The sequence below is a fragment of the Erinaceus europaeus genome, chromosome 18, assembly GCF_950295315.1.
Source record: "Erinaceus europaeus chromosome 18, mEriEur2.1, whole genome shotgun sequence".
Lineage (NCBI taxonomy): Eukaryota > Metazoa > Chordata > Mammalia > Eulipotyphla > Erinaceidae > Erinaceus > Erinaceus europaeus.
Genome location: NC_080179.1, coordinates 35,058,138 through 35,082,361, shown reverse-complemented (window position 1 = coordinate 35,082,361; position 24,224 = coordinate 35,058,138). Strand labels below are relative to the sequence as shown.

The 24,224-nt window shown below is 40.7% G+C and overlaps 1 protein-coding gene across 8 annotated transcripts in view; it reads right to left on the bottom strand.

Moving 5' to 3' along the window:
* Positions 1–17,519: 17,519 nt before the first annotated feature.
* CCDC148 (coiled-coil domain containing 148) overlaps positions 17,520–24,224 on the bottom strand; it is a 325,900-nt gene continuing 319,195 nt past the window's right edge. For all 8 annotated transcript variants that reach the window (XM_060177892.1, XM_060177899.1, XM_007524305.3 and 5 more), the window contains one exon: positions 17,520–17,763. In XM_060177892.1, the coding sequence (XP_060033875.1) occupies positions 17,617–17,763 (147 nt within the window). In that variant the 3' untranslated portion in view covers positions 17,520–17,616. The remainder of the gene's footprint in view (positions 17,764–24,224) is intronic.

Below are 24,224 nucleotides of genomic sequence, written 5' to 3'. Positions count from 1 at the left end.
TCTTCCAGCTATTAAGGTCAAGTGGAAAGACCCACCTGATAAAATTTGGAAAGGGCTTCACCCCCTATTGACCATGGGAAGGGGTTTCACATGCATTTTCCCACAAAATTACTCTAAACCTGTCTGGTTTCCTGCCCGCCATGTCTGACAATAACCGCATGATGCTATCCATAAAGAACAAGAAATACTACAAGAGGAATAGATGCAGGATACATCCCAGGATACATCCCATAATATGACATGTCAGAAGCTGGAAAATCTGGCTCACAGAGCCCTCTCGCCTACCCCTTCTCTGGATGTCTTATGTTATGACTGGCCAGTTGTAATTTGTGAGTGAGTGTGTTTTGATTGACCAAAATTTTTGTATGACCCATCTGCTCAGAGTACTCTAAAAGGTAATTGCCTTTATATAAAAAATTCTGGACACAGCCAAAGTTTCTGGAGATGTCCAGAAACATTTCAAAAAAACTTTTTTTTCTCTCTTTTAATTTTTATATATAAGTCTTGGTATATATATGTAAAGTGCTTAGTCTTAAACTGTGTGAGTAAAGACGGACATAAATTTGTTTTAAAATGATATGTTTTTATAACAAAAGTTTTTTTTCTTCCTGTGTGTTATAACTAAATGCTTATAAGTATGTTTCAAGTTTGGTAAACGTTAACGGTTAAAAGTGTAACCTTGAAGCTATACTACTACCAGACAAGGTAAAGTTAATTTGCTAAAGTAACTATTTAAGGTAAAGTCTAAATACTTAACGTGACAATATATCCCCAAAACTAAAATGCAAATTCTCTATACAGGGCGCTTTTGGAGGGCCCCCAAAAGTGCCCCGTAAACTATTTTGTGGAAATTAATCCACAACAGATCTGGCCTCAATCTGGCACTGTAAATGCTAAAACTATTGTCACTAACATGCATTAACTCTCTAAGTAATCTGAGTCTATTTATAGTTAAAAAATCAAAATACATATTTTAACTAAAATTGGTCTAAAGATCCTGCTGTAGAGACTGCTACAACAGGTCACATTAGATAATCTTTTAAAAAATAATAAAGATATTTAAACCAATTATAGTCATCGAGGTATCAACTATAGTAAACCTCTAACTTGTTACAAGTTTTTTGTTTCATAAGTGAGTGATTACAGTTATTAAGCCTTCATATGAAGAATCATCTGTTCATATGGTGAGGTATTAAACTATAAAAAGTTCTTCCATATACAACTTATGTGAATTAACAACATTCACATATTCTTCTACACTTAACTGATGTATCTCATCCCCAATACTCAGTTGGCTAAAACACCAAACCTCTTTTTCTATAAAAAAAAAAAAAAATTCAAATCAGATGCCCTGCTAACCATGAGAAGCAGATTGTTTGTTTCTTTCACAGGAATCCCGGAAAAAACCATCTGAACCCCTGCACACCCTGACGTCACCCACTAGGCAGCACGACTACAGTGGCACACCCCCCCGAAACCCTAGATGTCACCTGACATCTGGTTTTCTGAAGAACCTGATTCACAGACACCAAGGTCAGAACTTTCTTGATTCCTGTTTGCCTTTCCTGCTTCTGCTTTGCCTGTCACATTTTGATGGTTCCAGCTAGCTGTCTACAGAAAAGAAGAATTCCAGTGGCTGACCTTCCTCATGCAGCATTTCATCCCCTGCCATTTCTCCTCCTAGTCGCCTACTATGAACTGAGATTTCTATTAGAATTGCTGGTATACCCGTTGGACACTTTAGACAATTCTACAGCAGCTTCCTTCCCTTCATGCTGCTGGTTTTTCATAGACTGATCCTGAGTAGTTCATAGACTTTACAGACTGTTGCCTTGAGGACTATACAATGCCAAATAGCCCCTCTGCTTGGTGGGCCATGCCCTCCCGCCTATAGATCCTGCCCTTTGAGGCAGGAAATGCCCCCTCATTATGAACCCTTGCCCCCCCAGACAGGGAACGTTCCTTTATGCACCAATCCTTCCCTTGACATCACACTGGCTTTTACTACTCCCCTACTTGTCCCTTTCTGTTTTGTTATATCATTTAGGTTTATGCCCAAAAGGTTTCTGCTCACCCGTACACTACTATTCCTCTGTCATAGATAGTCTTTTACAGACATTGAACCATCTTATGTGATGACTAGATAGAAAGATAGAAAAAGATGTAGAGATATTGTGAGGAGATGGTTGAGCAGGCAAAGCTTAACCTATGAGATGAGTCCCTCCAGGTAAGTCTCTCTCTCTAAAGAGGGGTTGAGCATGGGGGGACACATAAATCTCACAAGGTTGGTGGCCATTTAAGCCTTCCCTCCCCGACAAAAACGTCCTACATCTTCCCACCTGAGCACGGCATTCCTTAAAAATATTTAAGCCTGCTCCATTCTACATTTCCTTACTGGGTCCATTAGATATAAAGGAAAAGGAGGAGATGTTGGGGAATTATACAGATGCAGTCTTTGCCCTCAGGTTTTGCCACTCCCTGTGATATCCTCACAGTGCCCTTTTCAACCAATCCTGTCCCGACATGTCACTCCTGGTCGTTGCCCTATAAAGCCCTCCCACTTCTGTGTTCATTCTCTCTCTTTTCCCTGGTGGTGAGGTAGTGGGGACAGCCATTTTCGGCTGACTCCACGTGACCTGAACCACCTGTCTGACTCAACAATAAAGATTTGTGTTGCCTCTTTGCTCCACATCTCCTCTCTTCTCCATGGCGCAGCCCGACACTGGGCTGCCATAATTTCTTGTGCTCATTATTTCTCTGATCATAATCCTCTTGGTCTTAAGTCTTTAATAAATCTCTGAATCCCTGCAGGCTGATTATGCCCATTAATGTTTAGAATTAAGAAAAGTCCATTTTAATGCCTTGAGCAAATCTTGAAGAAAGCACAGCAATTACCTAAGTGAGGTCAAATGTGAGATGGAGAAAGATGCTCTGGGGCCAGCAGAGGCATGGCTGGAACCACTGTGTTGTCTAAGATGACAGGCTCCATCCAGTGTGCAATCAAGCTTGGGGCAACATGTAGGCACTTCTAGAAATGTGCACATAAAATAAGCAAGTTGAAAGAATACACAAAGGCATGTGTATACTAAGAGAAAGTGAGACTACTTCATATTCATTTTACCGGGGACACACTTGGTGTACAAAAAAGCTGTGTAGAAAAGACCTTGGAAACAATTGCTTAAGATAACATCCCCAAAGACCTAAAAAAGACACTATAAAGTACCTAAACAAATAGTTTCTACTTAGACCTAGATAGCCTCCTCACCTATTCGTATTACAATTCCATTAATCACTCAAAAACTAACCTTTTCAAAGTAAGGATTATAAAAGCTGGATAAGGGCAAGAGACTGGCATACTTTAATGGTGGCTCTTTGGCTTACTACCAGGCCACTTTATCTCCTGGAGCCTAGTCAGGGAATCCTGGGATTCCCACAGAGACATGATTGGCTTAGACTTCTAACAAATGTCTCTCAACACCATCACTAGTCATCTCCATCAGGAACAACATAATGGACCCCTTTGTGGGCTCCTACAGGACCCTGCCCTCAATGTGGATTAACAATGGTAGAGAATGTTCCATCTTGTGAAGGGAGGTTGGATAACATATTCTACCACCCAAGGAAGATGGGTCCTGAAATTAGTGCTGGCTACAATGTTCCTAGCCATGACCACAGAATGCCAGCTCAGACCTACAGGTATGCAGAGGCTCCTGTGCTGAATATGGGCCCCAGATAAAATCAGTGAGGTTTACAGTTAACAATATTTATATACTTTACCCATATTTAGGAGCTACTCTCTTCCCTGATCCAACTTTCTAGTCCTTTTTGCTAACTATGACACCATCCCCCCGACAAAAACTTAGGTCACCTGCATTTTACATGTCAGGCACAGCAAAAACTAGTAGGGTCATTGGCCCTTTATAATATACCTAAAATAGAACTATTAGCTTTTTCTAAAATGGAGACCCCTCAAATCTTCATCTGTAATAGTCTTGCCTTTAGGTTCATGATTAGTTAACACTTTGTTCTGCTTTATATGTTAACTCTTTTTCACCCACCAGTTTCCAGATGCTACCATGATGACAACCCAACTTCCCTGGGCAGACAATCCCACCAATGTGTCCTAGAGCCCCACTTCCCCAGATCCCTGCCCGACTAGGGAAAGAGAGAGACAGGCTGGGAGTATGGATCAACCTGCCAATGCCCATGTTCAGCGGAGAAGCAATTACAGAAGTCAGACCTTCCACCTCCTGTACCCCATAATGATCCTGGGTCCATACTCCTAGAGGGGTAAAAAAATAGAAAAGCTATCAGGGGAGGGGATGGGATAAGGTGTTCTGGGGGGTGGGAATTGTGTGGAATTATACAACTTTTGTCCTATGGTCTTGGCAATATCTCCATTTTATAAGTAAAAAAATTAAAAAGATAACATCTCCCTGGAGAAGTCCCATTCTCAAAACCCTTTCACTGTTAGAAGGAACAGAATATCTACACTAGATGATGGGCGTAGCTAAAGGGTAACTAGACTGCAAGGGGACTTACTAGGCATTTATTTTTTATTAGTGATTTAATAATGATTAACAACAATGTGGGATAAGAGGGTTATAATTCCACACAGTTCCCACCACCAGAGTTCTGTGTCCCACCTCCTCCAATGGAAGCTTCCCTATTCTTTATCTCTCTGGGAGCATGGATCCAGGATCATTACGGGGAGTAAAAGGGGGGTGTTCTGGCTTCTGTAATTGCTTCTTTGCTGGACAGGGGCATTGGCAGATGGATCCACACCCCCAGTCTGTTTCTATCAGCATTTCTTTTGGTTACATATCTAGATAAAAACCCAGAGAATACTCACATCTGACAATGACTCAGTGTTTTCTTCATTTGCCTGACATAGTTCACGTAGATGCTCAGGACAACAGAAGGGTGTTATATAGTGGATCTCAGAAGCCAAGATCACAGGACCATAAATGTGAGTTCTCACAAGCCGTGTAAAACTGAACAGAATACATCAGCTTCCTTGCTTTAGTTTCTCAGTTACACTGTGTGATAACTGATAATACATCCCTGTTGACAAAGAAGTTATTTCACAGATGCACAGTGTCTAGACTAGAGCTTAGTGTACTGCTAGCTCAGTGAGTGTTGACTTTCACTATTAGAGTTTTAGCCAAGGGTCAAATATAGTAAAACATTGGCTTGCTGCTTGGTGTTTGTGGAGATATGTATCTCTGAACAACAACCCACCTTAAACAACAGTATGTTACTCTATCTTATAACTCTAGGGGTAGTGGAGCTCAGGTGGTATTTTTTCTGTGACTCCCACTGGGGTTCTCTCCTATGGTAACTGAGGCTGGAGTCACTTAGAGGTATGAAATTTATTAGAATACCCCAGATTGTGTCTTGCCTCACAAGCCTAGTGTCTTAGCCTTCCATCACACGCCGGAGAGCTCTGCACCCTTCAGGTAGCCCATGTGACCCATCCTCTTGCAGGCTACTTGGGTTTCTCACATAGCCATGGACCTCTGAGCACTTTCTAATACTTAGAACCAGAGCTGACAGCACCACTAAGGCTCCACTGTGTTGGCCAAAAAAGCCAAAAAAAAAAAAAAATCAGACTCAACATGGGAAGGAAGGACTCTAACAGGGCATGACGATGGGGAGGAAGTGTTCACTAGGAGTAGTCCTTGGTGGGAGGTTTCCTTATTGACATGTGGAGATGATTGGGGAATATGTTCTATTCAGAGTGGAGAGAGAAGGTACAATTGAATTCCAGTAACTGAGGAAGGTAGAGACCAAAGCATGTGGTGTTGATGGATCCAAGATGGAGTGACACATGGTAGATGATTCAAGTTGAGCGAGGGTATCACAGAGATTCGAAATTAAAAGCATACTCACATATGTACAGTGCACTGTGCAGCATTAATCCTCTCAAAATAATGAAGTGGAGACCTGGACAGAATCTTCTCCACAGAAGAGACCCAAAGGGAGGCTGGGAAGTGGTGCACCTGGTTTACCATGCATAAAGATCCAGGTTCAAGTCTCCAAACCCCATTTGCAGGGAGGGGATGGGTGATAGCTTCACAAGCAGTGAAACAGGGCTGCAGGTGTCCTGCTTTATTCTCCTCTCTCAATCCCTCTCTATCCTATCAAATTAAATCAATAAATGTTTTTTTAAAAAAAGATGAAGAAGAAATCCAAAGGGCCAGAAGGGAGAAATGAAGGGTTGTATTTATATCTTATAGACTACGCTATACATCATTAAACTTCCCAATAGAAAGGTACAAAGCAAATAAGGAACCTCCTGAGGGTTCTACTGGCCTTTTAACCACTTAGTTTATTTCCAGAGCACTGTTCATCTGGCTCATGGTGGTGTGAGGTAGTGAATCTGGGACCTCAAAGACTCAGGCGTGAGAGTTTGTGTATGTAGCCATTATGTTATCCTTCTCCCCTTGGTTACTTTTTAAAGTAAATATGATACAAGAAAATAACAACAATGCTGTGAAAATATTCTTTTCACATGATGTTGATCTTTTCTTTCCAGATAATTGGATCCTAAGATGCATAAAAATAAATTCATATAGAATTGTAAGGCACTGTCTTTAGCAAATTAATTATTTTCACTCCAAGTATGATTTCATTTGTTTTTTTAGTAAGATAAAAATATTACTTTCAGTAATTTTCCCAGACTCATGTTAATTCACACTATTTCAGTAATAAGAAATTTTTGTAACAATGATTTAAAATATACAGTGATGGTAAAAATTTCATATTAATACAATGTTTATAAAAACACTGGAGGAAAGAGAAGCAAATTGTTTTTGAAGTTGTTTATAAATATTAGGAATTTTATGCACATGTGGTGTTGTTATACTGACATGTCTGGGGAAATGTGCAAATTAGAAGAAAATTACTGTAACTACTCCATCCTCCAACTTACACTTCTACCTACAACTAATAAGTTCTGAGGGGAGAAGCATTTGGTAAAGTTGGTAGGGTCCACAAGGGCATTAGAAACAGTATTGAAATAGAAACATGAATCAGGCTAAGCATAAAAATAAATGCTAGATTCAAGTATTATTGAAGGCAGAGAAAAAAGAACACATCCCTTAGTGTAAGAAGACAAATTATTATACCATTTGGAGAAGACTCTTTCTAGAGACTTTAAAATCATAATGTTAGCTGAATGTTAGCTATCAAGCTCAAGCAAAAAATACTAAAGTCATAGGCCCCAGGACATACCTAAAATAGACTTCCTAGCATCTCTTCACCTTAGCCCTAACCTCATCTGTTCTAGCCCTACTTTTTGATTCATGTTAATTAAACACTTTGTCCTGCTTTATATCTTACTATCTTTCAGCCACCAAGTGGCAAGTGGCAGATGATACTATAATGCCAACCTGACTTCCTGAGCAGATGATCTCACCAGTGTATTCTAGAATCTCACCTCCCCAGAGCCCTGCACCACTAGGAAAAGAGAGAGACAGGCTGAGAGTATGAATCAACCTGCCAATGCCCATATCCAGTGGAGAAGCAATTACAGAAGCCACATCTCCCACCTTCTGCACCCCCTAAAGAATTTGGGTCCATACTCCCAGAGGGATACAGAATAGGGACATTTCCAATGGAGGGGATGGGACACGGAGCTCTGGTGGTGGGAACTGTATGGAATTGTACCCCTGTTATTTTACAATCTTGTTAATTATTAAATCACTAATACATTTTTTAAGTATATGGAAGCATGGGTTGAATTCTGTTTTATTTTTTTTTCCTTCCAGGGTTTTTTGTGTGGTTTCTACCTGCACTGGTCCACCATTACTCATGGAATCTCTCTCTCTCTCTCTCATATCTCTTTCAGATAGACAGTGAAAAACAAAGGGAGGAAGAGGTATAAAGACAGAGGACATCCCCCAACTTTTGCATGGGCTCAGCCCCGTGAGCAAAGTTTTCATTGACCTTTCCATGGAATGGAATTAATTCCTCTAGGAAACAGGACTCAGAAATTCAGGTAACACTTATAAGCAATGTAATGTTCTCCCTGCTTTCTGAAGAGACAGGAAGTGGTCATTAAGAGGATAGATTACAGAGGTGCAGGCACTACCTGTACAGCTCATAAAACTGTGGCTGATGCATTAGAAGAACTAAAAAGAGCCCCGTGTATAACTGCATCCACAGAACCAAACAACAAATCCATTTATGCTAGTTTCAGCAGGAAATCAATTTATTAGGGATACTGGGTTGTTCTAGACTTTCTGGGAGGTCCAGGGAATCAATGTTGGAAGCAATTCGACTAGAGAAAATGCTCATCTCTCTCCAGGAGACTGATTTCACTACAAAGCACTGCTTTTTAGAGAGCCCCATGCACTTTTGCTGGCATTATTCATACTGAGTGCTTGTCCCTAAAAGCTCTGCAACTATCATTTCCCAAGGCTACCAACCTGCACTTCTTATCATAAAATGGGCTCTTGCTTTCAACATAATTATTAGGAGGTCTCAAACTGAAGGTATTTTGACTCCCAAAGAATATACTGCACAAGGACTGGTTTAAGGATCCCAGTTTGAGCCCCTGGCTCCCCACCTGCAGGGGGGTCACTTCACAAGTGGTGAAGCAGGTCTGCAGGTGTCATGTATATATATATATATATATATATATATATATATATATATATATATATATCATGAGGATGGCATGATTGGAGTGGGGGGTATGGCAAGTCTACCATAAACACCTATGTTTCCAGTGTACAGACTAGAAAGCCAATAGTTCTGGGTGTATTTGAGATTGGTGGTGGTGGTGAGGGAATGGTTTAATGAATCCAGATGCTTGACATTCATTGGGATAAACACTACTGAGACTGGGTAGACTTCAGGGAGGAGAAAATCAGAGGAGGAAAAGGAAATTCAGATTTTAAAAAATCTACTTGGAAAGACTCTGGGAAGATGGCAGAAGTGATACAGTTTTTGAACCTGCTCAAATCAGATCATAAAAAGAAACAAAACACAGGAGAACAAAACCACGAAGACACGAGGAAATGATCTTCAATAGCAGCTGGGAGATACTGCCCTACACTTCCCAGAAGGGATGAGGAGTCAGCACTGATGTTAATAGTGACAAGACCAGATTCTGTCAACATCTCAGGGCAGAGAAAACTAGGGAGCCTTAGACTTGAGAACCCTAAAAACACTATAAAGTACTAATTGAAAAGTTCAGCTGAAGTTGCAGGGAGCTTTTCATTATTTTTTTTTCCACCAGGGTTATTGCTGGGACTAGGTGCCTGCATGATGAGTCAACTACTCCTGGTGGCCATTCCCCCCTCCTTTCTTTTTCTGTTCCTTTTTATTAAATGGAGAGAAATTGAGAGGGGAAGAGGGTAGAGAAGGAGAAAGACACCTGCAGAGCTGCTTTAGGGAGAGAGAAACAAAGATACCTGCAGACCCTCTTCAGGGAGAAACAAAGACATCTGCAGGGGGCCAGGCAGTAGTTATTAAGCACACAGCACAAAGAGCAAGGACTGGCTCAAGGATCCCAGTTCAAACCCCAGCCTCCCCAATTGCAGGGTGAGTCACTTCACAAGCAGTGAAACAGGTCTGCAGGTGTCTTTCTCTCCCCATCTCTGTCTCCCCCTCAATTTCTCTCTGTCCTATCCAAAAACAATAACAAGAGCAATGAAAATGGAAAAAATGATCTCCAGGAGCAGTGGATTCATAGAGTAGGCATGAGGCCCTGGAGGAAAAAAAAAAAAAGACAGATACCTGTAGACCCCCTTCAGGGAGAGGAAAACAAAGGCACCTGCAGACCTGCTTTAGGGAGAGAGAAACAAAGACACCTGCAGACACTCTTCAGAGAGAGAAACAAAGACACCTGCAGACCTGGTTCAGAGAGAGAAGCAAAGATGCCTGTAGATGCTCTTCATGGAAAGGGAAACAATTACTGGTAGACCTGGTTCAAAGAGAGCGAAACAAAGACACCTGCAGCCACTCTTCAGGGAGAGGGAAACAAAGACACCTGTAGACCCAGTTCAGTGAAAAAAACAAAGACACCAGCAGACCCTCTTCAGAGAGAGAAACAAAGACACCTGCAGCCGCTCTTCAGGGAGAGGGAAACAAAGACACCTGTCGACCCAGTTCAGTGAGAAAAACAAAGACACCAACAGACCCTCTTCAGAGAGAGAAACAAAGACACCTGGAGACCTTCTTCAGGGAGAGTAACAAAGACAGCTGTAGACCTGCTTCAGGGAGAGTAACAAAGACACTTTCAGACTTGCTCCACCACTTGGGAAGTGTTCCCCCTGCAGGTGGGGAGTGGGCCCACCTTTGCACAAAATGATGTGTCCACTCAAGGAGGAACACTACCTGTACCCTGGCAGGAGCATTTCACTACTAACAGTAGTGAAAAGTGAAGTCTGAAGGCACCAGAGAAATCTGGAACCCATGACTTCACATAATAGCTAGTCAAACCTTATATCTAAGGGGGAAAGGTCGTATATTGAGACGAAATGCTACAAAGAGACCCCAATGTGAGAAGCATCAAAACAGGAGGCAGAGGAAAGCAGGTCTAAATGAACATTGGGATGATATGCCCCAAAATAAGCTCCCAGTTTTCTGAGCATGCTTGATAAAAAAAATAAAAATAAAACTCTAGAGCTGTACAGTTAGATGGCTTGAACAATAAGTATTTCTAAAAGTCGAGAAAATGATTTAAGTATAAATGAGCAAGTTAAAGGATCTTAACATTAACAATAATAATAAATAATAATAATAATAATAATAATAATAATAATGGGGTCAGGCAGTGGTGCACCCAGTTAAGCTCACATATGAATGACTGGGCCCCTACATTATATCATATACAAATATAAGTTCAGGTGCACCCAGTTAAGGACACATAGTGCCAAGAGCAAGGACCTGTGCAAGGATCCGGGTTTGAATCCCTTGCTCCCTGCCTGCAGGAGGGACACTTCACAAGTGGGGAAGCAGGTCTGCTGTTGTCTGTGTTTCTCTTCCTCTCTATCTCCCCCCTTAATTTCTATCTAGTCCAATAAACTGAAAAAATAGTCGCCAGGAGCAGTGGATTTGTAGTGCTGGCAATGAGCAGAGAGACCACCCCAGAGGCAAATAAAATAAAATAAGCTCATAATGGATCAATGATTGAAATGTAGGTGGTATCTCTGGTCCCTATCTGCATGAGGGAAGGTTCAGTCTCTCCCTATTTTCCTCTCCTCTCTATTTCTCCCTATATCTAATAAAAAATAAAGGAAAAAAAGAGCTAACATAATAAAACAGAATCATAAGAATCTTTTAAAAAGGAATAAATATAAGTGAGAAAACTAGGAAACTTAGAGAGAAAGCCGTAGTTAACAGAGCACCTAGTATGATATTTGAAAGTTATTGCTTAGGGTCTAGATGAAAGCCCAGTCAGCAGCCATACAAGCTGACATTATCAATAAACTGAACTTTATCAGAACTGAAAATTATGTTCATTTAAGAGAATTGTCAGCACAGTGAACTGTCAACCCATGGAGTAAGAGCAAATATTTGCAAACCACATAACTGAAAATAGATTAATATCTACATTGCACAAAGTTTACAACAAATAAAACCCAATTTCAAAAATGAGCAAAGAACCTGAGTAAACATATTCCCACTGAAAACATCAAAATGTTCAGTAACTACATAGAAAGGTGCTTGGCATCACTGAACATCAGGGAAATGCAACTCAATAGCACGGTAAGACACCAGTTCATGCCCAGTGGCATCGTTTTAGGAGAAATCAGGAAACAAGTGCCAGGAAGCATGTAGACAATGTGAAGCTGTCAGGAATGTACAAAGCTTTAGTTGCCATGGAAGACGGTCTGGCAGCACCTTAAGAATGAAACACAGAATTACTGTCTTGTAACACTGGCCGCCAGCTATAGACCAATTTCTCTCCTCTCCGTGTGTTACAAACTCCTTGAGAGGCTGCTTCTGTCAGGAATTTCTCCTCTTACAGAGAAATTCCTATCACCCGCCCAAGCTGGTTTCCGCCCAGGAAGATCTACCTGCAAACAAGTCCTGGCCCTCTCAACTTACATTGAAAATGGATTCCAGAAGAATTTAAAGACGGGTCCTGTCTTTGTTGATCTCACAGCAGCCTATGACACGGTCTGGCATCGTGGTCTCCTAGTCAAGATCTCAAGATGCCTGCCTCCATGGGTGGCCAACACTATATTGTTTCTTCTCCAAAACAGAAGATTCCGGGTGCATCTGGGTGACAAGTCTAGCAGATGGAGACTTGTCTCAAGTGGCCTCCCCCAGGGCTCTGTTCTGGCTCCTATGCTATTTAATATTTACATCAATGACCTCCCAGAAACTTCCTCAAGCAAGTTCATCTACACCGATGACATCTGCTGTGCAACTCAGGCATCCAAGTTCGACATCCTCGAAGAAACACTCACGAAAGACATGTCTCTGATATCTGATTACTGTAAAAAATGGCGACTAATCCCTAGCACTGCAAAAACGGTATCATCTGTTTTCCATCTACACCATGCCTCGGCCTCGCATGAGCTTAATGTGCAACTTGACGTTACGAGAATCCGGCATGAAGCCCAGCCAGTCTATCTTGGCGTTACTCTCGATCACACTCTGTCATTTCACAAACATCTCATAAAAACTGCAGCAAAGGTGGGCACGAGGAATAACATCATTGCAAGACTGGCTAGCTCCTCATGGGGCGCAAGCACTTCCACACTACGATCATCATCTCTGGCATTATGCTATTCCACTGCAGAATACTGTGCCCCAGTATGGTTCTGTAGCCCCCATGTCCACTTGGTCGACTCCAAATTATACTCCTCCATGAGGATAATTTCTGGAACCATCCATTCCACCCTGGTTCCATGGCTGCCAGTTCTTAGCAACATCGCCCCGCCAGATATTTGTCGGGATGCGGCATCATCTAAGTCATTTCCCACATCTACGCTCGACCAGACCTGCCAATATACGCGGATATCTTCACTCACCCTGTCCAACGCTTGACGTCTCATCATCCAATCTGGTCTCCTACGCCTACACTGAACTTCTCTGTTCCAGACTCTTGGAAACAGAGTTGGCCGTCAGCTGAGGTAAAGAACAAACACCTCATCACAGACCCCTGCAAGCGTCAACCCGGCTTTGACCTAGCTCATTATGATTGGGCCCTCCTCAATCGCTATCAAACAGGCCATGGCCGGTGCGCCGCTATGTTCCACCACTGGGGAGCCAGAAACGACCTGAACTGCCCCTGTGGCTCCAGACAGACTATGACCCACATAGTCAATGACTGTCACCTCTCCAGATTCAAAGGAGGTCTCGAAACTTTACATCAGGATCAACCTGACGCTGTTGACTGGCTACAGAAGAAGGGCAAATGCTAGAAGAAGAACAGTCTTGTCCATCAATCCCACTTCTGGGTCACTATTCCAAATGATTGAGAGCAAGGGTGCAAACAGATGTTTATTTGGAAACCAAAGTACTTAGCAGCATTACTCAAACTGCCAAAGGGTATAAACAACCCAAGTGTTTATTAGTAGATGAACATGTTTTTTTTTTAAGTAGTATATGCATTCTGAAGAATCTTTTAAGTCTTAAATAGGAAAAAAATACATGCTATAATATAGTTCAACCTTGACAACATCATGTAGACTTCAAGGAAGAAATACTCAGCAGAGTGTAGTCAACCTAGACTTGCTTTATCAGTGTGGTGTGTCCTATGTAACTATGAGAAACAGTAAGTTGTAATTTTCAATCACTTAATTTTTTTTAAAAAAAAGGTTACCAAAATAGCAAGGAAGTTATTGAATACCTTTAATTGTTTTCCAAGAACCCAAAATGGAAAGGACCAAAAATGGAAAACAAGGACCAAAATGGAAAGCTTTCTCTGGGCAAGGAGGGGGTCACTTACTGGTAACAGGTTACTGATAAAGATCCAAACAGATTGAAAAATGCATTTAAAATGTAACTTCATTAAGATCAACAAAAGTGATCCTTATTAAGGACACTAAAAAACCACTTCATTGTTCTTAAGACTATTAAGACTCTCAGATATTTCTTTTACCTCTCTTCTAGCACCAAGTACCAAAAGAGGAAAAGTTTTCAGTGTCTAAATTTTTAGCTAATAAAGAAAGAAGATATGACAGAATTGTTACATTTCTTCTATACAATCCATAGTTACTGGATCTGAAAACACTGCCAGAATTTTTTTCTTGAACAAATGAATCTGAGATTTAATAAAATGCCTAAAATTCAACTACCAATTTACACAAAGAGGACACAGTCAACAAGCCCAGCATAGGGAATCCTACATATAAAATTCTTCAGCTAATCAATTTCAGGATTAAAAGGGATGAGGGGATGTTTCCTTTTTATAAATAAATAAAAATAGTAAGTAAAATCTTTAAAAATAAAAAAAAGAAAGAAAGAAAGAAAGAAAGAAAGAAAGAAAGAAAGAAAGAAAGAAAGAAAGAAAGAAAGAAAAAAGAAAGGTAAAGGTAAAAAGTCTAATCCTAACTTTTCAAGAACAGCAGAGGGCAGGGCAGAGAGCACAATGGTAATACAAAGAGACTCATGCCAGGGGTTCCCAGGTCCAATTCCCTCTCACCACCATAATCCATAGCTGACCAGGGTTCTGATAAAATATATCTTAAACTATAAACCCCATCGATCTGATCTGGGGCCCATACACAGGAGGCTGTGTAACCTCTGAGTCCCTACAGGTCTCAACTTGCATTCTGTGGTCATAGTTAGGAACATTATAGGACCTGTCACTGCAGGACCTGTCTTTCTAGAGTGGCAGAGAATGTTGATTCAGCCTCCCCTCAGGGAGTGGGGCAGTCCCTACCATTGTTGTTTCAAATGGAGGATAAGGTCCTGGAGCTACTCTCTTCCCTGATTCAGCTTTCTAGTCCTGTTCTCAACTCTGACAACATCTCCCCAGACAATACCTTTAGCCCACCCACATGTTAGCTGTTGGGCTCAGGCAAAATTTAATAAAAATGCCTGAAATAGACCTACTAGCTTTTTCCAAAATGGAGACCCCATATCTTATCTGCTATATTCTTACCTTTACATTATTAAGCAATTTGTTGGGCTTTGTATCTTACTGCTTTTTCAACCACCAAGTTGCAGATGTTACCATGGCTCCATCCTGACTTTCCTAGACAGATGATCTCACCAATGTGTCCTGGAACCTCACCTCCCAGACAACCAATCTGGAGCATAATATTTACTTTCTGAACCTAATCCTTGATCTTTAGGGTGGTGATGGTCTCTTCAGGTTATGAGCGCCAAATAAGGTCACAGAGCACATATATGTTTAACACATAGTTGTGCCCACTGAGTGGTTGCTATCACTAAAGCTACTGCTGCTGCTACTCTCAGGAGAACACAAATAAAGTCTTAGTCTGGCTACATCCAATTCAGCTTGCCTGGTGCTGATACCAGCTAATTTTTACAGCATGACTACATATATCTGTTTTGTGATTCCTAATATGATGGCATGCTCTGTTGCCTCATACCACAGCTGCTAGTGTTAACTGTAGGGAAACTATAAGATGGACAACATTCAGGGCTGTGGAGAAACCATAGTGGTTATACAGAGAGACTGCTAAACCTTGGGCTCTCAGGTCCTAGGTTTAGTCCCCTGCACCATCAGAAGCCAGAGATGAGCAGTGCTCTGGTAAAAACAAATAAATACGACAATATTCAGTTGGAATGTGAGTGGAATTTCCTGGACATCAGTGTGGATGCTAATGCTGGAAAGGGCCTTGGAATTCAGTGCAACATCAAAGGCTTATATAAGAGAAGATGTGACTTGACAGCTGTTGTGACTGACAGTTTGGGGTATCCATCAGCCAAACTGAGAGTCCAAAAGGAACCTAGGAGTCACCCTCAGGGGAGACATCAGTGCACATTACACTGAGTCTTATAAAAGGTGACAATGATGATGGGTATATGATGCAAAGTCTGAACTGAGAGGGTTATTATCATGAGTTGTGGAGCACAGATAAGGAATTTTGCCCTTAGACTGTTTTGCTAATGTTTATTCTGCTGAGTTGGACTTGTTGCATTTATTTATTCCTATTATGTTTAGGATAGCCATGAAGCCAAAGTTTCTACCAGTCAGACTAGTCTTTGTCCTTTTAAAAATACATATTATTTCATTAATTTCTTGGGGATTATGACCCACTGGGAGTTGACAGGGAGCTGCCAACAGAAGGAAGGAAGCAGGGTTGTTGATAGCAACAAGAACACAGTTTTCAGCAACACTCACTCGATATTCTGATGAAAGAAACTTGCTTTAGGAACAGGAAAAAAATATGTTGTAATTTTATTTTAAATATTTCTTTTCTACAAAACCGCTAAAAAATTTAGTGTTCTAAGTATTATAAAATTCAAAATTATACCTTCTAAGCAATTACCTAAGTAGATTTTCTAAGGCAAAACAGATAATCCCCATGCTTGAAATGGTATTTCTAATTTATTCTTTATAAGCTAATTTTCAAAATGAAATTGTTTGGATGATTGATTTGCAGTAAACATAGTATACTAAATTGGTTTCTAAATTTAGAAAAAGGTTGTCTCCTCTTATGACAATCAATAAATAACAGAAGTATTAATGATAATGAAGCTTCCATAATTAAAAAGTCAAATTCTGAAATAACGAGCAGAAATGAATGCTAGCAAAGTAGCAGCAACATATTACAACTCTTTCATCTTTGAGCTTTTTTCATGGGATAACACAGCTTCCAAAATACAACTTAGTAAGTGATAATATATATACTACAGTTGCCGACTAACTTCTAGGAGTTTTGGATAACTAAGTACACTTAAAATAATGGAGATATGGAAATTATAAAGAAAGGCCAAGTTATTTTAATAAATGTAATGATTTATATATCTGATTTTTTAATGTTTATTTTATTTATTTATTCCCTTATGTTGTCCTTGTTGTTTTATTGTTGTAGTTATTATTGTTGTCCTTTTTTTTGGATAGGACAGAGAGAAATGGAGAGAGGAGAGGAGAGACAGAGAGAGGGAGAGAAAGATAGACAACTGCAGACCTGCTTCACCATTTGTGAAGTGACTCCCCTGCAGGTGGGGAGCCAGGGCTTGAACCAGGATCCTTATGCCGCAGGTCCTTGTGCTTTGCACCACCTGCACTTAACCTGCTGCACTACAGCCCGACTCCCCTATATCTGATTTTTAAAAAAATTTAGAAAGTAGTTAGCATTTAACACAGTATTGTCTCCAGGTAATGAGTAACTTGGTAAAGAAATACAAACCACCTAGATCTGAATAAGTCACTCTTATGAAACTGCAGTTGGAAAGATGTCATGCTTAGAGTTGGGACTCAGTGTATTTCAAGGAAGGGAAAAGGTCATGAAGATGGAGATCATGCCTCAAAGAAACCCACGCACAAGGATGAAGGACACACAGATAGTGATATCACAGCTTTTCTTTAACATCTGACATTAATTTATCAAATTTAACTGATCAACAGAAGGAAATATATCTAGTACTTAGTTTTATTTTAAAATGAAGTAAGTGAAATCATCCACATATATTAAACTTCTGTATTTGTGTTCTTTACAAACTTTGCATATTCTAGGTTTTAAAGATGGTAGACTCCATGTCCTTTCTTGGGGGTTTTTGAGGACTGATTTTTGGTAGCACTTCTCTGGCATAAAATGTTTTATGAAGTCCAGCTTCTCGGAGGGCTAGCTCAAAACGGAGTCTAGGATCAGAAATTATCTGCAGAAATGAAATATGAACAAAGTCAAATGCATAAATAGCAATCCAATAAAGTAAAGTCTATGACTTAGTCCCAAATTGCATGGTATACTGGGTAGCAAGAACTAGTTTTCATTGCTAGAGTTATAAAATACATATAGTCATTCATTAAAACAAAATAGATCCAAACTACAACCCCAGGCATCTGATTTATACAGATATTTTACTTTCTGCATCACTTGAAAATATGTAAATTAACTTTAAACACAAGGCCATTACTAGAAAAAAGAAAAATCAACAGAACTTTTCAAGGGCAGATTTCTATTTCAAGCAAAACTAGAAAACATTTCCATCCCTCTGATTCTGAATGGGAACAGCCATATGAGTAGTTCTTTTTTTTTTTTTTTCATGCTTAGAAGACTGCACTTAATTCCTCCTATGAATGTTAAATGCCAACAGACATTTTTACAGTAATAAAAAATGTGGTCACATATGGATTTCAGCTAGTGAGTTGTTATATCTGGACTTGAGATCCCTCTAAAAGGATAGGTTAAATAAGCTGTTTAAAGTGGTCCCTCCTTTTCAGAGTGCCTTAATCTAATCTGGGTAATAAGAATGTTCACCAGTAACTACAGTTCAAGGTGATATGTGGTGATATCTGCAAGAGCAGTAAAAAAAGACAGTACACTTACTTCCTGGTTCAAGTGGGGTGAAGATGACCTTGGATAAAGAACACAAGCTAACTGTAAAGTCAAACTTACAGTGCTATAAAGCAGAACAAAAAGAAAATAAGATCAAGCAAGCAAGAGAGGCACATGAAAATTCAGGGGTGAAAATGATTGATTTGAGATCAATTTAGAAAAATAGGTTGGGATTGGCAGATGCAATATCATTTGGTATGAATTGAGAGAAGCATTCAGAAAAGTGAGTCCCACCCTAGAGATTCCAGGACTGGGGGAAATATAGGCTCTACAGAGGAAGTGGGAGGTTCTTGCTGTCTTAGGGTTTAAGAAGGCAATGGATAGTTATTGCTATAATCACATTATTTGGCAATTGGGTTAACTTTGAAATATCCCTTTGTTAAGATTTGCTGTATCATACACAACATCACCATAATTTATATCCTTTGACATTATTTGTATATAGCTGTGCCACTGGTTGCTTCTGTTCTTCCTGGTCTAAGGTTTTAAGAGAGTCAACATATCGAAGACTCAGCCTATGGTCTGTGCATTAAAAAGTTTGATTCATATTAAGTGATTAAGTGAAATAAGTCAGAAACAGAAGGACAAATATGGGATGATCTCATTTTCAGGCAGAAGTTGAATAGCAAGATCAGAAGAAAAAGTTTGAGACATTCAATCAATTTTCCCCTCTCATATTAATTAAATAGTGATTTATAAGACTACAAATTAATAGAAGTGTACATAAGCACCATTCCCACCACCAAAAGATTGTGCCCCATTGTCCCCCTGACCCCCCACCTCCCACTCCATGAAGCAGAACATCCACCCTCACCTTCAGCCCAGGGTTTTCACTTTGTTGCCCTTACATCAAATTCAGTCAAATCCTGCTTTGAGTTTCCCTTTCTGTTCTTCTTTCTCAACTTCTGTTTATGAGTGGGATACTGGGTACTATACAGCAAACTCTAACAAAAGGACTTTTCAAAGTTAACCCAATTACCAAATAATGTGTTGATAACATTAACTATCCATTTTCTTTTTGAACCCTAAGACAGCAGGAACCTCACATCTCCACTAGAGAGCCTATATTTCCCCCAGTCCTGGAACCTTATGATAGGGCCCACTTTCCCACATGCCTCTCCCAATCCATATCAAATAATATTGCATCAGCTGATCACAACTTAATCAATGCAATGATTGCCACCTTAACATGCTTCAGCTCAGACTGTGTCCAGAGACTTCAGGTGTGGAATGACAACCCTTCAGCTTCATTACTCGGGTTAGACCTTTCCTTTCATAGCATTCTCTAATTCCATCCCAGGTGGATCACTTTCTAACAAAGTCCCAAAACCTAGATATACACCAGGTTCTGTGAGAGAGAGCATATGTTCACACATATCCATAAAAAAGTGCAAAATCTATACCTGAGAGCAGAAGTACACTAGAGTTTGCAGTGAGTACCCCCCGAACACTTCCTCTCCACTGTTCTAACCTTTGGGTCCATGATTGCTCAACAATTTGTTTGGCTTTACATGTTAACACTCTTTTCAGCCATCAGGCTCCAGATGCCATCAGGATGCCAGCCAGGCTTCTCTGGACTGAAGACCCCACCAATGTGTCCTGGAGCTCCACTTCCCCAGAGACCCACCCTACTAGGGAAAGAGAGAGGCAGACTGGGAGTATGGACTGACCAGTCAATTTCCATGTTCAGTGGGGAAGCAATTACAGAAGCCAGACCTTCCACCTTCTGCAACCCACAATGATCCTGGGTCCATGCTCCCAGAAGGATAGAGAATGGGAAGGCTATTGGGGGAGGGGATGGGATATGGAGATTGGGTGGTGGGAACTGTGTGGAGTTGTACCCCTCCTACCCTATGCTTTTGTTAATTTATCCTTTCTTAAATAAAAATAAATTAGAAAAAAGAAAACATGGAAATAATACAGTCAATGTCATTGCATAAGAAGATGGATCTGATGGTAAATTCAGCATAAAACAGACAGAGGCTGGATGAGTTATTATATGTCTACTACAATTGTTTAGATATGGAATAATAAATGCCCAAACTTGGCTAGTAGCAAGAATAGGTAAGAGTCAGAAACAACAAGAAGGAAAAGGGAAATAGAATTTGGTCACCTTAAATACAGGGACTGATATTAACAATACATATAAACTAAGAAAAAAACAGATATCTTTGTCTCACAATTTACTACTTTGAGCCCAGAACCCAAGATTCATCTCCTCTACTATACTTCCAAGGGTTGTGATCCATTCACATACTACTGATTCCTGATTGGTTCAGGATTCCCTCTTTTCAGTGCCAGGGATTGAGGTCAGTTGACAATATATTCAACAGAGATCAAGTGAAATAGGGAGTTCTCTTGCACATCGCCTCATCCCCTACCCCAAAACCACTCACAAGAGACACTCAGTGTCCATAAATGTGACCACTGTCACCTTCAAAATGACAAATAGAAGTCCTGTCTACATACATTTTCTTTCTGTAGTTTATTTTAAGTATTCATTTATTCCCTTTTGTTGCCCTTGTATATTTTAATTGTTGTAATTATTAATGTCTTCATTGTTGAATAGGACAGAGAAAAATGGAGAGAGGAGGGGAAGACAGAGAGGGGGAGAGATAGACACCTGCAGACCTGCTTCACCGCTTGTGAAGCAACTCCCCTGCAGGTGGGGAGCCAGGGGCTCGAACCAGGATCTCTATGATGGTCCCTGAGCTTTGCGCCACGTGCACTTAACCCACTGCGCTACCTCCTGACTCCCATTTTCTGTAGTTTTATATGGTTAATGGCAGAACCACCTACTAAGTCCAGTTCACTGGATAATTACTATTAGATGCCAGGCAACATACTAGGCCATTGACATTTATTGTCCTAATCCTCACAGGGACCTTGCAAATTATTGACAGAAAAGAAAACAAGACATAATAATGTTGATAACTTGCAGTTCATAGTCAGTAAATACTGAATGTGGATTTGAATCTAAAATACAAACTAGTCTCAACCTCATATATTCCCTAGCTTGGCATGATTCCCACTTCCCTTATCCTCCTCTCAGTCAGGACCAGACTTCCATCCCCACCTCCTCCAGTGAGAATTTTGTCATCTTAAAAAGATCTGATTCTCTGGTGGGGTGGAAATTGGTCCAACCCCTGTGGAGAGCAGTCTGGAGAACTCTCAGAAGGCTAGAAGTGGACCTACCCAATAACCTTGCAATTCCTCTCCTAGGAATCTATCCTAAGGAACCCAACATACCCATACAAAAAGATCTGTGTACACCTTTGTTCATAGCAGCACAATGTGTAACACTTAAAACCCGGAAGCAACCCAGGTACCCAACAACAGATGAGTGGCTGAGAAAGTTGCAGTCTATATACACAATGGAATACTACTCAGATATTAAAAATGGTGAATTCACCTTCACCTCATCTTGGATGGAGCTAAAGGAATCAGGTTAAATGAGATAAGTCAGAAACAGAAGAATGAATATTGGATGATCTCACTCAAACAAAAGTTGAAAAATACTACCATGATGCCATCCTGACTTCCCTGGGCAGACGACCTCACCAATATGTCCTGGAACCTCAACTCCCCAGAGCCCTGCCCCACTAGGGAAAGAGAAAGACAGGCTGGGGGTATGGATCCATCTGCCAATGTCCATGTCCTATGGAGAAGCATTTACAGACACCAGACCTCCCACCTTCTGCACCCCATAGAGATCTTTGGTCCATACTCCCAGAGGGATAAAGAATAGGAAAGCTTCCAGTGGAAAGAATGGAATATGGCACCCTGGTGGTGGGAACTGTTTGGAATTTTACCCCTTCTTGTTCCACAATCTTGTCAATCATTACTAAGTCACTAATAAAAAAAAATTGAAAAATAAGAAAACACGAAACAGAACTTGGACTGGGATTGGTGTATGCCGTTTTTGCTGAGCTGGCTTCGCAGGCGGGGGACAGAGATGACCAGAGACTCATGGCTGAGTGGAGAGCAGTATTTCTTTATTCACATGGAACACAGCACAGTCTAAGCTATATCTAATCACAATCCTGTCCTTCTCTATCTTTCCTCTCTCTCCTCTGGTGGAAGAGTTGGGAACAAAGGAAATACATAGGATAGGGGGCAGGAGAAGGAAGAAGCAAGTACTAAAGTAGCAAGGACTGAAGTAGCAAGGACTAAACCAAAATCTCCCGGAGGCAGGGAGAGTGAGACCAAACCAATGTAACAGAATGACCATGTAAACAGACCACAACATCAATCAATGTAACAGAAGAGATCCCAAAAGCAGAGCTAGAAGCATACCAACAGGTTGTATCAAAGTAAAAGACTGAGGGGTGGGGAGGGAGGGTTCATGTCCTGGAACATGATGGTAGAGGAGGACCTAGAGGTTGAATTGTTATGTGGAAAACTGGAAATGTTACACATGTACAAACTAACTGTATTTTACTGTTGGCTGTAAACCATTAGTTGCCCAATAAAGATAAAAATAAATGAAAAAAAAAAGATCTAATCCAAACCCCACACCAATGTCCCCAATATCCCATTCCTGACACATTATAAATGTGCTGCTTCAAAAGGTCACTTTTCCTCACCAGATAAAAGTCAAATATCCAAGCAAGACCTGCCTATAGTCTAATTCTACAGAGGGACCAGTCTCCTCTCCTAGACCTGCCTCCAGTCTAACTCTAGAGTGACCAGCCTCCTCTCCTATGCAGCAGGAATGGACTGCTTATATCTTCTGCTAGTCACAGCCCTTATTTCTCCTCCAGGGTACCTGAGAGTTTTCCATTTTCATGTCAATTTTTTTTTTTGCAAACTTTAGTTACAACTTAGAGAGATACCCTGGTGTCCTTACAATAAATCATTTTCCCTAAGTTCATTCTCTTTTCTGTTAGCTTCAGTCATCTTGAATGAACTTTGTTACTGCTGCCCCAAATCAAATCCACAGTTAAGATGTAACTTACTTGTTACCTCCTTGACTTCTACAGCCAGATTAATCACCATCTCCCTCTTGTCCTAGCAGCTAGCATCTCTGGTCTGGCCTGAGTAGCCATTCATTCCAGCTCCCTTGGTCACTTCCTCCAGACAGAATAAGTAACTTTTTCAGAGTGAAGTTCAGGTGTTATACACAACTTAGAATATAGTGTATGCTCCATAAATATGTGTCCAGTTAATACATCATCATTTATCTTTTTATTCTCAAAAGTGTTCAGTACATACAGTACTGAACATATCAGTTTATTCATCAGTGGATGGGTGATGTTTCCAAGTTTAAGATAATTAAATTGGCATTCAACTCTCTCAGGCTTGTAAAACTTTTCTCTTAATTTCAGTGATAAGACATTCATTCACCTGTCCTTTGTCCCTCCTATCATCCATCTAAAAGATCCTTTTTAATTCTTTCTCAGGGACTTCCAGAGGCAGGGCTACAAGCAGCAGCAGATCTGTTTCTCTCCTCTCCTCTCTCGGATCAACTAGGAATACCAAAGGAGACCACCTGGGACTGAAACAAGACAGGACTAGAATGACTACAGGAACCCACCAAATCACAGGTGAGTGCAAACACACGTGGCTGGTGACAGAGAGGAGCCTAGGGAGAGACTAAGTGGCTGGTAACAGTCTGGAAGTTTACCAGTTGAGACACCACCTCCAGTCTGTTCCACCAACAAGGGGACAGCTGAAGGGAGGAGAAAACTCCCCGGAGACTTACCAAGTGCAACTCTGAGTCTCCATTGCTACTGCCATCAGAATCTGGAGCAGCAGCAGGGAGGGACACCTGGGGACAGA